At 42.5% G+C, this 15,349-nt stretch overlaps 1 protein-coding gene across 1 annotated transcript in view; it reads right to left on the bottom strand.

The window, feature by feature from the left end:
• LOC139695126 (uncharacterized) overlaps positions 1–15,349 on the bottom strand; it is a 154,257-nt gene that overhangs the window by 41,308 nt on the left and 97,600 nt on the right. The window contains exons 8-11 of the mRNA XM_071593773.1: positions 11,100–11,308; positions 10,931–10,985; positions 4,739–4,798; positions 4,440–4,645 (exon numbers count right to left, since the gene is read on the bottom strand). Coding sequence (XP_071449874.1) covers positions 4,440–4,645; positions 4,739–4,798; positions 10,931–10,985; positions 11,100–11,308 — 530 coding nt within the window. The remainder of the gene's footprint in view (positions 1–4,439; positions 4,646–4,738; positions 4,799–10,930; positions 10,986–11,099; positions 11,309–15,349) is intronic.

Genomic DNA, 15,349 nt, shown 5'->3' on the forward strand with positions numbered 1-15,349 from the left:
GTTATTCCAGCAATTTTTGGGCACGCAGCGTCGTCGGGGAAGTGCCCAGCCGGACCCTTTCCCCGCTCCGCCTCCTCCTCACTCATATTCCCTTGATGGGGTCGGGCTCCCCCGTCCCCTCCATCAGGGGGCGGGTGCGAAGGAACATCTGCTCGGCCCATGGGGCGACTTTTGCTCAACGGGCCACAGCTGGGGGACGAGAGATCGGGGAAAACATTCGTCGGCCGAGTGGAATTCCACAATCTGGTGCCTCCTCTCGCTCCACAAGGAGCATCGAGGGCCAGTGGCGGCCTCTTTAAACCCTCCCTGGTAGAGGATTTAATATTCCGGGGGAGGCAGTCACAGGGACCGGAGGAAGAAGGAAGAGGAAGGATCTCGGCTGGAACAAGGGGCGTCCCGTGTTCGGAATTTCGACCGAAAGGGAGTGGGGGGGGTCGGAAGGACGGGGGGGGGGCAGAGGAGGAGATGGGATTCCTCCGGAGGCTAAAGGGGTTGTGCATGGGGGAGGAGGGGGGGTTGCAATCCACGGAGGTCGGAGCCAGTTTGGCGCGGCGGATAAGGGTTTTAATGGCCGCTAACATTCTGGGACGGACGATGCTTCGTGCCGGCAGCACAATGGGCGGAGGGTGGCCAGGGGGGGTGGGTGAAACTTGCACCCATGAGTATAACTGCGCGTGTGGGACGATAATCGAGGTCGCCTCCTCTACGGCGAAGTCGAAACTTGCGCGGCGCACCACTACTCCGCGCTGGGACGAGAACTTCGACGATAGGAGGGCGGAAGGTCTCTCGCACCCACACACGCGTGCACGCGCTCGTTTCATTCTCTTCGCGTCTCGAGTCTAGGGCGCGACTTGGCCCTCTCATCCCTCCGACGACCGACCACCCTTTCGAAAAACAAAACGTGTTTTTTTTTCGGAAACCTAAGAGGTGCGTTATACCGCGATGGCGCCGGTCGTTCGCTCGCCGACGCCCCTTGTGGTAATCTTCCCCCCTTTGAGGGCCGGCCCCCCCTCCCCAATCCCGATGGTCCCACTCCCCCGAACCTCTCGGCGACCAATGGGGACGACCATTTCCGAGACCGCAAATTGGCGCGGGAGGGATTGTTGCGTGAAAGCAACAAGCGAGGGTGCATGTAATTATTAGTACGCATATAGATGAGTATTTGTGAACAGGAGGCGAGGGGTTGAATGTTGCGCACAGAAGATCCGTGATGATTCGGGAGGCGATTGTTTCGACTGTGCCACTAATGTTTTTCATTAATGCTTAGATGATTTATTTTACCGTGGCGTGCGGCAAGGATTGAGTACTCTGGTGTTTCCCTTAAGCTATGTGGAGCCTAGTACATGCGTATCACACGACAGAAGTATTGAAAATATGAGGAATGCTATTTAAAATTTTCCTCATTAATTAAGTATTTTCAAAAAAGATTTGCGAGATCAATCCCGTCCGTCACGCTCAAAATACTTAAGAATTGCTAACAGAAATGTGCTGATGGAATTCAATGCAATATTCCTCGTTGCTGAACCACTCCTTCTTCGATTTGGCAACCACCTCATTTGATTCCTATTGTTCTATTCAATTAATCCTCCTCTTTTACACCCTTTGGCTTCGAACAAACATACGTATTCTCTACTTCTGCGCGGTACAATTCCCTCTCTCACTAACATACGCCGCAGTTATTCTATCGTCACTAACACTGAGTTTACACGTTATCTTAGTCACTTCGAATGACTGGAGGTGGAAAAGTATTACAGTAACACGTGGTGCGGAATGGGGTTTACGATTAAAGTACTTCTATTGATATAAAAACACTGCTCAACTTTGATGGAGCATATATCAAAATCTTCATTTATTAATGGAATTTTAGTAGTAAGTCTATTGCTATGACATATAATGTTTTCATGTAGAAGATATAAGACGAATTCCAAAGAAACTGCGGGAGATGCCGCAAAAGTAAATTTTAACTGTTACTAATGTGCATTTAAATGCAACAATTTCAGAGTAAAAATGATTTTTACACTCTCAAATTGTTGCAAAGATTTAAGACAATTATGTTTAACGTCGAATGGATCTGCATGGATTGCAAATATTTTTTTATCAATAATATTTTAAATGAATCACTTAAAAGGACATGTAGATATTATTAAAAAGAATCACACTGGGAAATTTATTTATAAAAACTCTCAATGACAAATGAGGGCATGCATATGGTCCAGCAAATAGACACAATTTTGTGTTTTTTAGTTTAAATTATTCATTACTTGAGAATTACACAAATGTCTTTTTTGCACTCATATAATGGTTCATTATTATTATGAAAAAAATTCAATACTGTTCACTGTTCGTCTCTGTCTCGATTAGTTAAGCTAATTATAATGCTCGTAAACCTTCAACACAATGCAGTGCCTGCAATTAATTAATATGTGTAGCGTTCCCCAAATGGCCTCTCTGGTAATTAGCCGTGATTTTACCTGTCTAAATTGTGATACCGGGGCTTTACGCAGGGATTGTGCATTTAATTGGGATAGTCAATTTCCGAATTTTTGTTTACCGATTTTATTGAAAATATGGTAGCAAGAACGCTCAAAGAATCAACCTTACCTTATGCATGTATGCCAAGAAAATATTTATAAATAAGCATTTAATATTTTTAGACCATTTTAATTTTAATGCGGTATTTTGTGGCTGCAACTATTTCAATTATGAAATGGTTAGAAAAAGCAATTTTCAATATTTGTTAATATTATAGGCTACTGTATTTCGATATAAAAATTTGCAAAAACACTTTTAAAGAGGGCATTATAACCTTCATATTCCGTTTTTTTTTAAAGGTTATTAATTTCACTATATACTTAAAAGTAGCATCCTAAAATGCTGCTCGTTGATCATGATATTTCGAGGGTCATTTAATTTTATTAGCTTAATATATTCCGCACGAGAGAAATGCGGTTAATATCCTCTGATGTCCAAGCGGTGTCATTAGCAGGAGCAACGGCATATCTGCAATATGCACGAAGCCTGTGCCCGCGGCGCAGACTTTTAGCGCGATAAACGTTGGCGGACCTGAAGAGAGGGGAATGACTCCCGCGGTTGGGGTTTTTTAAAAAGCAAATAAATCATTTCAGGGCGAGATGGAATGGCTCCGAAATTTTTCAAATATTTTCGACAACGACGCTGAGAGCGTTGATGGCGACGATAACGACGATAGAATTAAATTTTCAAAAATGAATAAAGCCTCGCACCGGTTCACTTCACACATTTTTCAAAACGGCGGCAACCACAGAAAAACACGATTCACCGGAGGGATGGCGGCGTTTTCGGTTAGCACCGATTCCAACCGCTTCGGGTGGATTTTTGAGAGTTTCCTTTGCCGATGAATTCAATTAGGACGGTGGATAGGGGAGGCGTCCGATAGCTTTGGCACAAAATGGGAAAGCCGAGTTGCAAGGAACAAGTATCACTATATTGGAATCATTTAAAAAAGGTTTCCCACATTGATTGCATCAGAAAAGGAAAAATTGCCGAATCAGTGCCAGGAGTTAACCTTTGGTGATCGGACCTTTTTCCTATTCCAAATCATAGTTTATTATTTGGTGAACATAGATTTTTAAGGCGATCTTAAAACCTGGCATGCCTTCTCTATCGGACTTGATATCAATTTAATCAAAAGGGCGGAAGTCCACGCAGTCAAATGGTAGGAATCCCAGTTTCTCCGAATTCTGCGTCCTGCCATTAGGTTAAAATATAATATTTGATATTATTGATTGCGTCACTCATGCTCTCATTCCGCCAGAAATATTTCGGAAACCCGAGGAAAATTCGAAACCGCAGGGAATCCAATCATTTCGGCGATTTAGTTCTTTCAGATTTAGTTTAATTTGGTATCTTTTACTCCCGTTTGACGAATAACATTGGCAACAAAAGATGAAATTCGATAGTGGCAAATTCTTTTAAGATGTGTGAAATCATTGCAACCATTTAACTTTATTCTTCAGGGCTAGTGAAACGGAAGAACGCCCATATTGGTCTGGCCCAGTGGATCTGTTTCTCTTTCTCATCGACACCCGCACAAAAATTTTTCTCTACAGTGCTCAGTTCTCGTGATCGTGGATCTCGCACTCCAGTTACATTTACTATAGCATAGCCAGGCATCACGTTACGTTGATTTAATTTGGCGAGCTTTGGAGAACAGTGATACAATAGCAAACGGTCCATCGGGTAAATGACAACAACACGCATTCAAAGGGAATGTCCACAATGACGCCGTCGGGATCAGCGTAGGACAGCGGCCTTGGAATCAGTGCTCGGATCCATTCCGGATTCACCGTTTCGCGCCGATGCTTCATATTGCTGACCCATTACTGAAGAGTCACGCGCATCCTCCGTTTGCCCTCGGCGGGCGGGGGTCCTCCCTCCGACGCCGCGCCCCCGGTCCTCACCTGTAATCGGGCTTAGTCCTCCGGCCGCCCCACTGCCCCCAGCGCAGGGCGTCCTCCGCAGCCTCGCTCTCCCCGTTCCCCCGCCCCCCTTCCTCGTGCTCCCCGATCAGGTGGTAGATGCACGTGGTGTTCGCCGCCAGGGAGTGCACCGGATTGCGCAGGATGCCCCTCAGGTCCGCGAACGCGAATTCCTTGGTGCCATCCGCGTCCGTCGTCGCCGGGCCCCCCGGGGTTGGGACCTCGGCCGCCCCCGGGGGGCCCCCGAGTGTGTCGGGACCCCAGCGGCGGGGCGGTCGGATCCAGAACTCGCAGCGTTTGTTGCGGGCGTACAAGTAGGAGTCTTGGTCCACGAATTGAACCTGCGGGAGAGGAGGTGAGAAAGACAAGAGATTAAGGAGGTGATTTGGGAACATCTTTTGGAAGCCGATCGTGGAATCAACCCAATGGTACCTGATCCAGGCGCAACGGAAAGGAGAGTCTCATAGAAAAAAGAGGCGCGAATATTATTATATCGAAGGATTATGTAGATATTACATCGGATGAGAGATAGTAATTTTGTGAAATTGCTGGTTTGGTGTCCTTTTAGCCAGAGGTGAAGCACTTGGATGCTGCCCCCGAATACAAATTCGGCTCGCGCGACTGAGCATCACGGAAGGTGAGTTCTATGAATAAAACGTTTACGTAGATTTCCGGAGTCAACTATAGTCCCATAGGAGCACTACACATTTCACATGAACCAAAAAATGGGTTCTTAGCGTAGTATATTTTCATAATTCCACACTATATTTGAACTTGAAGCATATATTTTAAATCATAAGCTAACACTGAAAGAACATATTAGTTTTCGTTTCTATATAGGACTCTCACCATTTCTATCGGCTTACCAAAAGACTTTTTCCGAAACATTTTGAATGATAAACTCAACGGATTTAAAAGGGCGGTCATTTACATCAAGAAGCACGAAGTACTTCGGCATGATTCACCAATATCCAATATTAACCAACGGGTACAAATTCGTCCCTGGAATGAAATTAATCAATTTTAGAGATTATTAATCTGAAATTATATATTGCAGTGCTGCAGTACTTCTATCATTAAGTATTCAGCACATATTGGAAAAGGAAATCATCCAGTTACTAATATTACTCTAAAGGCACACGAGTTAGCTATGTTAATGAAAAGGATTCTACCATCTCACTGATAATGATCCAGGATAATATACATAGTACATATGTCTAACATTATAGTGTTATGTGCCAAACGCACGTTTTTGAAGCATTGAGAATCATTTTTGAATACTTATACGTATTTCATATGCTACGCGGTCCATTCGCACACTTTCATTCGTAGTCTAATCGTACCCTTAGGACCAAATTGGTGGAAGGCATGGGATACTGAGATCCCGATAAAAAAATTACTTGAAATCGGCAACCGACAAATTTTTCCATCGATAGATGACGAGTAAGACGTGGCAAATTCACAATAAAACCCGCCAAATGGTATCGCCAAATTTGAAATTTCTGGCTCATTCAGCGCGAAGGAGCGATAAATAAAATTTTAGTGGGAAGTTGAACCTACTTTAGGGTGTGGAAAAAACGAAATACTTGGTTGCTTGAGATTAATTTTGTTCCTTATTATGTCCGCTTAGAAGAAAGTAAGAGCAAACGATAATAAATTAATGAAAATGATAGAAATGAAGGTTAAATATATTTTATACGAATTTGACGGCCGAATTTGGTATTTTATTTCTGAATTTTTTATGATGTTGATGCTAGTTTTCCACGGCCATTGCGACATCAATAGGAACAGAACTATTTTCTTAGATCTCTTTCTGGTCGGATTTGCTCACCAACCCACAAATATTTGAAAGCATAATTTTTGTTTTCGAGTGTAGCAACTTTCCAAAATAAAAATTAGATATCTCACCCTGGTTGTCTTCTCTGGCGAATTGTTTTCTTACCACCCCCAACGTTGGTGATCGAACGGGAAAGACAGCGGCAGAGGATTGACCCGGGGCGCGAGGGAGAAAATCGCTGAAAATGGCCCCTAGCGCAGGAGTTAAGTCGCGCGGAATAATTAAGGTGGTGAACCAAATTCGTTTGCGTTTTAATCCACTCGGGGGGCAACCAGGCGGCGATCGGGAGCGCCTATGACTCCCTCCCGCCACCAATCAATCAATAATTACGTCGTAAGGAGTCGAAAGTCTGTTCACGGGGGAACCACGCCGCGGATCTCCCGGCGCTTCGCGTGCCTGCCTCTGGCTATCACAGCATTCTCCAATCTCCGCTCACGACTCCATCAACTATAGTTGGTTATCCCCTTTCTTATCAAAGATTACTTTCTCAAGGGACTCCCTCTTAAATGAGGCCAATTCTGAGTAACTGTGTGCCTTTATTGCAAATTAAAACGAAACATGACTGAAAATGTTTTTATTCAAAACATGGATGACCAAATTTTGGATTTAAAAGTATTTGCAATATCAGTTTTCTGGGCGTGAGGCTATGGGCTCAAATTTTCACCACAAGCACATCACGTATATCGAAGGATGTAGGAATGTTTTTCGCTCCAAACTCTAGTGATGAAGGGGCATGAAGAAGGAACTCGGTCACGTGGAAATCACGGGCGCTCAAACGTAACTTGGTACTCACGGATGCTACTTTGCTCGCCCAAATTCCCCCGCGTCGGATCTCCTAAATTCCTACCTTTCCACCCCGACGATTCAATCTCCCTTTCCCGCCGCCACCCCTACCCTCAATAACCCACCCACGCTCGCTTCTACAACACGTACTTCCGTTTAAATACTAATACAACGAAACATCGTTGGTTCGTAATTAAAATATTCATCGCGTAGAAAATCTGATTCCTCATTACACTAATTACATGTATTTAACGCTCAGTTGAGAGTTATAATAAAATGGAAATTGCTATCATTTACTTTCATACTCTCTCAAGTGATTCTAGTTGTCGTACCGACGCAATAATGAATGAGTCTGATGCTATGTTCAAAAATGTTTCTTTATCCTTTAAATATATCATAATGAAGAGAATATAAATACAGATATAGTAGATATTCGTGATTTTTCGAAGCCTTGAAGTGTACAAGATGTGAAAAATATCTTCATTGACCCCATTTGTTGTCCAGTTACGTTAGTTCGTTCACTGTAGCCCTCCAATCATCCCTTTCTAATGCCAACTCCTTTGGACACCCATGTGCTAATCTACCTGAAGTTTCTCTTTATTGATAAACGTGAGTTTGTTTGTTCAATTTCATCTTGGAGCCTTCCTTTCTGTTATGGTTCCTAACGAAGGCATTATATAATAAATTGCGTGCAATCCATTTGGCTATCCTATTCCTTATTGGTCTTCAAATTGCCAAATCCTACTCTTTTGAAAAGCGAAATAATTGCATTAAATCACAACCCAGGGCAAAATTGGCAGTTTAAAACTGAAATTATAGATTTAAACATTTAGAAAGTGAAACAAAAATTGCAAAAACTCAATTCATTCTTCTTGCAGATTTTTCTCGGATAATATCTTTTGAGTAATCGGAAAACTGGATTTGACCGAGGGAAATGTCCATTAGAGCTTAGTTTCTCAAAAATTACAAAGAAAAAAAGAAAAAGTCTACCTTTAGGAGGGAAATGATAACTCTCTTCCGTTGACGATTTGGAGACTTCAGATCATCCTGAAAACAGCATTATGGGTTTCCCCCATAATTTGAACTTAGAGGACCGTATTAATAGTCGTCTCTCAAAGCAAAAGTTCCCATAATTTTTTTGATGAGAAACTCTTCAGAGATTCCCAAAGTAGGGGAGGTGATGGTGTTACCAGACTAAATCTCTGATTTTCACTCCAAGACACATTGGAAACTCGGGAGCCGCATTTAAAAGCTCTCAAGTTGCGAGTTGACCGTCAACAGGCTCGCCATACCTCGAAGCGGAACTCTGTCGAAGTGGAAGTGGTTCCTTTTAGCATGACGATGTGAACATTCTTTAAACTAAAAATGCATCAAAAAGAGCTTAAAAATCGTCAGAAATTGAATTCCTCAATTCTAATTACCGAATCATATCTGTCTTCATAAGATTCCCTTAAACTTCAACTTTCTTCTCCTACATTTGAAACAATACTTTCCCATTAAAAGCTAAATGATGATGAATTATTACATGCAAATGCATACACTTAAGAATTACATATGAAAATTGACTTTTCCCGCACATGGACTGAATGGTTTCACTTTATTTGGAATCACTTGGGTAGGGTGGAGTCACGAAGCGGGATATCCGCGACTTTTTAGATTCTCAATTGTGAACAATCAATAAAAGGGTCCATTGACCTGCTCTTATTCCCGCGCATGGCCGACTTCTAATCCGGGGATGAAACACGCGTCTTCACGCTTTCACATTAGCTTTAGAATTTTAAAGAGAGCTTCAAATTCCATCCATGGCGCTTTCATCTGCTGTTTTCGCCTCGAATGGTAACATTCCACTCTTTTGATAAAAAAGCAATCATGAAAACTAACAAAGGCACTGATGCCATATGCATCAGTTCATGATCATATTATACCTGTGAAATCCAGCTAACTAATTCCTGGATAATTAATCATTAATATTTTAGTATGTTAATTCGCGAGTAGAGTTAAAAAGAGGCCACGTTATTGATTAGAGGAAAAATTAAATGCAGAATAAAAAGAACAAAGAATCCAGCCACTCGAGCCCGTATTTCACGATTCGCAGATTCACAAAAGATTAAGTTTAAAATATGAACGGCTCCAAGTACATCGGATCAATACTGAGTTCCATATGGTCGATGAACGGATGCACACTTGAGACCCTTGGAGTTAGTCGTTCCCAGATGAATGATAGAGAGAAGAAGGCGGAATTGTAACAAAAGTTCTCACGTCACGCAACTGATTAGGGAATTCCGGTTTTCTCTCTCAGCGAACTGAGAGAGCAATGTGAAAAAGTGGGCTTTGCTCTCTGTCTAGACAAACATTAGCTGCGCCGTCTGAGAATAAAACTAGAGTGGAAGTTTTCCTCTAAAAAATTAAGAAAGAATATATTTCGCTATAGTGGAATATATATTCAGGAGAGTATTTATAGCTTTCAATAATTGAAAATGGATTTGTCTTACGGCGAGTGGATATGCTAAGTATAACTACAAAGGTATAAAAAATGAGGCCAAGTAGGTGATTGGCCTGTAATTTACGCTATTTTAATAACGTAAATAATTTTTGGAGTTTTAAAGACGCATAAAAATGCAGATATTTCATTGTAAAAGCCATTCGTCTTGACTGGCATTCCGGAAATGATTTTTACACTAATAAATTTCTACATTTTAATACATATTAGTGGATGACTTTGGTGAAAGTTACTTTCGTGACAAATCCCGCAGTTCTTTGGATATTGATGAGGCATAAATCAAAACTTCTAACCTGTTCGGGGAACTTTCCTCACCCGACCGGGCTCCGGTTGCAGACCTTGCCTAACCGGCACTTTTCCTACTTCAAAGTTACCCCTTTGGTCAGCTGACCGCCTCATAAACAGAAGGCGGGAGAATCCAAGGAGTGCATTTATGCAGCTAGATAAGCATCACATGAATCCTTGTGATATAATGAAAAATATTCCTTAGGTTAGTTATTTACGCTTTAATATTAGGAGACGAGAGATTAAGAGAAAAGGAATGATTGATCCCGAATTTTAAACTAAATGTAAACGTTATCAATAACATATTTTTGCAAGAAGCGCAATGATGTACAACATTAAAAATTCAATAAAATCCCCTTTTTTGCAAATTTACAGTAAGCAAACCAAAAATCAGTTGCTCAAACCACCAAAATGATTGATGAACAATGAATGAACAATCCAGAGTCGATCACGTTGGCACATAAAATATATTGACGACAATCGCTCTGATTCTCTTCTGGACGTAACATGAACTGGAATATCTCTTTGGTGGTATGAATCAAAGACGGAGGCATTTAAAGCGGTGAATCAAACACCACTGTGAATTTTTATATTCTGAAAATTAAATGCTATAGACGTGGAAAGGAAAGGTTTTTCCCGAAGATGAAAATGAGAAACCCCCCCCTTGAATTAAAGTCAAATTATACGCGACTAGATATTGAAATTTCTTGATGTGGACATTTGACAAGACATGTCGTAACTTTCATATTTTTATTGGTTTCCTAGTAGCATCTCGTTTCTCAGGCATGTTTGAGTTGAAATCCCATAGATAATATCATACTTATAGTAAAATAAATGAAAGTATTTTTTTCATAGTGATTGCCAATATGAATTCTAACCTTCCATTTCTCTCGGTTGCATTAAAATATATACCATCAACTTTCAACAATTCCCGACCAAAACGTAATACCCATTTAAAAATTCTCTTGTGTGTGATGGAGAAATATCTAACAAGGAATGTCCCAGCAGAACTCCTTGGTTCCAGCACGTTCCCAATAGGAAACAACACGCCCACCCTCCGTCACTCACCTTAACCTGCAGCTGGAATCCCCGAATGGCGGAGGCGAGGCCGATAGGCGGGGCGTTGGCGCCGGGGGCCGTGTTGGCGGCGGTGGGCGGGAACCCCGAGAGCATGCCTCCGCCTCCGCTGGCGCCCATGGCGGCGGCGGCGGCAGCGGCGGCGGAGGGCGCCAGGTGCGGCTGGAGGGTGCCGAAGGGTGCAGAGGTGAACTCGACGAGGAGCTCGGGGCCGGAGGAGACGGCGGTGGGTGCGGAGGGCGAGGGCAGGAGGGGCGTGGGCGGGGAAGCGGTCGCCCCGCCGCAGAAGCGCAGCAGCACCGGGTCGCGGGTCGTGTAGCCGTCGTACACCGTCACGTAGTCGTGGAGGTCATCGCACTCTGGCCACCCCTGAGAAGAAAAGCATCATCATCACTCTTAGGGGCGGCGATTGAGGTCGCTGGGGTGGAATGCATATTCAGCACAAAAGATAAAACAGAGGCAGCAACTGGGAAGGGAGCATGGGGAGAGGGGTGCCGAAGAACCATGTCATCTGAAACGAAGGAAGTGTGGAAAATTAGCTGTAAGTTTGTAACGTGTGCATCCTAGAGCCAATATTGTTTTTTAAGAATTCTATACCAATGTTTCGGTCAACTAGGTAACCATCAACAAGGGAGAAAATTTGACAACGGGGAAGACAATAGTGGCGAAGTAATGCCTGTGGTTAAGTTTTAAAATATACTAACAATTTATTTGTGCAATTTCATTTCAATCCATTCGAGTTCCTTTTAGCCCTCTTGCCTTACATTTCAGTGTTAAATTTTCGTCACCGCTCTATATCGGTGCAAATGTGTCATTACACCAGACAGCTTATCACTTACCCTTCCCACCTGGTGTTTGCACCCCTGCCATACACCTCCTTGGTGGTTCGCGGGGTATTTATGTCTATGTCGAAACTTCAGTTTCTATAATAAATGCTCATTTAAGTTATCTAAAATTCTAATTCACAGTTTAGTTTTTCATTTTCTTAATATGAAACTGTTAACTTGGCTAAAACTAAGATTATTTGCGATTTCAATCGCATATATTTTTCTTCGACTTTATTTTAATTTCATCTCGCAACGTTACAAATTAAAATGGAGTTACAATACCGGGGAATTATTTAATTAAAATGTCTATCATTTGTAATATCTTCGTGATCTTCCTGGTCCTTAGCTGTGACTATTATTATATGGCCATTAATCTCACTTTAGTTAAACATAATTTGCTCCGTAATAATATGGTTGGACGAGAATTAAAACGAAAAAATGGAACGCATAGTGAGAGAAAGAAAGAGAAATGTGAAGTGCGAAATATAAATATAACTTTGACATTGTGCGGCACAACCGTTTGAAATCCGGGAGATGCCACAGGGATGAAAACTGCTCGAGCGCAAGGGCTTGCTTTCGCCAGCGCACCGACGCAGCATGGGGGCTCGAGGGAGGGACGGGGGTGGGAAAGAGGGTGCACCCCGTAAATTCAAGCGACATTCCTCGCGAGCACCGACACCCTGCGCACCCTGAAAACGGTACTCGGCGGTTTTAACGAAGGTAGTCACTGAATTCCGAATCGTTATTCCGAGAACTTCCTTCGGGCCTTCCACCCGAAAATTAACGTCGCCGGGCTATAAAAAGCTTTCCTAAACTCTGCTTCACATTGTGTTACGAATGCGCTTTTTCCTTGGCTGAAGAGAACGTGAATCTGAACTACTAACAGAAACATTGCTGGGTGTAAGCGGAGATTTGATCACTTTGGAACAATCTCTAAGTCAATTTATATATATATATATATATATATATATATATATATATATATATATATATATATATATATATAAATTGACTTAGAGATTGTTCCAAAGTATATATACTTTATATATATATATATATATATATATATATATACATACTTATGTATGTATGTGTGTGTGTATAGGGGTGCCTAATCAATTCATTGAGCCTCAATGTGTGTCCAATCCATTGGGCCTCAATATGTGTCCAATCCATCTATTTCTTCTTTGCCGTAGAGTTCTCCACATGGTCCTATCCTCTTTTATATACTTACTCATTCTTTACTTTGTCTCTCCATTCAATCTTCATCATCCTCATACAGCACCATTTTTCAAAGGCTTCTATTCTTCGCTGGTCGACTTTTCAAATTGTCCAAATCTCGGAACTATAGAGCGCCATGCTCCACGTGAAAGTCTTGACGAATAGTTTTCTTGTTTCCAGCCTTAGGTTCTTTGAATATAGTAATTGTCTCTTCATGATGAATGCGTTCTTAGCTTGGGCTATTCTTGGCTTGGTGTCGGTCGAACATCTTCCATCCCATGTTATGCTGCTGTCCAGGTAGATGAGTGATTCCACTTGCTCTAATTTCACCCCTCGCATTTTGATATCTGCATTCAGCTTCCCTCTTCCGCATACAAGGATTTTAGTTTACTCCTTGTTGATGTTCATATTATATTCTCCCAGTACTATGCTATATATACTATTATACTATACATGTTATTATATATATTTTTTCTTCCTTATCATCCTAGAATCCCTACCCGATTCAGCCAGCAATGTAGAGGTGAGAACTCGAGAAACCGCATACATTCTAGCTTTCCGATCTTTTAAAATTACCACCCTTAACCCCCATCTTTAATTCCCCTCCCAGCATTCCTTGCACCTTCCCCCTTTATCCCCCCACACTCCATGTTTCTCTCAGAGAATGTACAGTCTCACTTGAAGAAGGCCTCAGAGAAGGCCGATAGCTCAAACAATCTACAATGTGAGTGTCCTCTATGTGTTATGTGTACCTGTTTTATTTTGCATTCTATTGTGCCGTTATATTGCTCCCGTGAGTGCTTATATGCCATCGATATATACATATATATAAACCATAAACACAGTAATCAACCCGAAGGTCGGTTTGGTAGGTGATGGTAGAGTTCACCCAGTACTAAGCCCGATGGCGTGTGGAATTCACACATCAGGGTAGGGGGGCCAGTTCCTTTCCCTGTGCCGGTTATGGTTTCCCAGGAAGATCTGGTACCCGAAAAATCACATAGCTTGGGTGGAGCTGCAGGTACCCCGAGACTAGCCCGTGAATTGAACCCGGAACCCTCCGGACAGTAGTCCAACGCTCTACCCCCTGGACTACAGCGACCCATATATATATATATATATATATATATATATATATATATATATATATATATATATATATTCCGTCGAAATGATCAGGAAATAACGTGTGAATGATCTTTTTATGTTTTTCTATATTGTTTGTTGCTGTCCAATTTATTATTCAACACTTCCGTGTTACATCGATGAAATCATCTATATATATATATATATATATATATATATATATATATATATATATACACACACAATCCCTCGACGGTTAGAGACGGAGGGAGAGGTCGCTGGGTCGCAGTCCACGCCGCCGTCATCAACTGTGGCACCCCCGGTGACTGACCGACGCCTCGGGTGGAGACCTCCTTTCCCGGCGAACGTCTCACGCCTCTCCACTAAAGAGGGGGTACCGCTCGCACTCGACGGCGAGTCATCCTTCCTTGCGGAGGGAGTAGAGTGGAATAAATGCGGCTAGAGGGACGGTAGTAGGGGTCAAATCCGTAGGCGTGTCACACTCTGCGCCCTCGGTATTACTTCGATTCATCTACGAGCGCCTGCCATGCAATGTCCCAAGGCAACGTCGACCACTCCAGAGAATTTTTTATTTGGGCTATGCCATACCTCGATATTTACAAAGGTATCATTTTTTTGGGGGTGCACATATATTCTGCATCTAAATAAAATATTATGCAACTCACGGATGATAGGTATGTTAGGATATCGGCTATTAAATAATAAAAGGAGGAAAAGTGGTATACCACAAAAGGGATATTTCTTGAACAAGGAAAAACCAATCTTTAATGTCGTCCTCAAGATCCCGCGATCAATGCGTTCGTAACAGTAGAATTGCTCTAATTTTGAGCCTGCGGATTCCATATGTCGCTCAATACACTCTCTGAAGATTAGGCGAGCTCGGTCGTCATACGCCGCAAAATGCCAATGCTGGGCAAAAATTCATTTGGTCACCATTGTCATCAAAATGTATTCATTGCCCAACACGGCTTCAACATAAAAATGCCATTGCGGTATAAAATGCGTGTCTGTAATTATATACGGCTATCTGAGACGGGTGTGGAAGGAGCAGGGGGAGCAGCTTGGTAAATGGAAAGGGAGGGGGACACGGAGGGAGGGAGAGAGAGAATGAGGAAGGGAGGGAGAGGAGTGACTTGGTTACGGGGGTGGCATTTCATGCACTAAACCGCCCACTCTTCAACAATCCACACCTGAATCATCAGAAAAACCACTCCCCTTCTCCTCCTCCCTTCCCACGGATTTACCCAAACTTGAA

Source organism: Hetaerina americana, unplaced genomic scaffold (assembly GCF_022747635.1).
Source record: "Hetaerina americana unplaced genomic scaffold, ioHetAmer1.1.p SCAF_1, whole genome shotgun sequence".
NCBI lineage: Eukaryota > Metazoa > Arthropoda > Insecta > Odonata > Calopterygidae > Hetaerina > Hetaerina americana.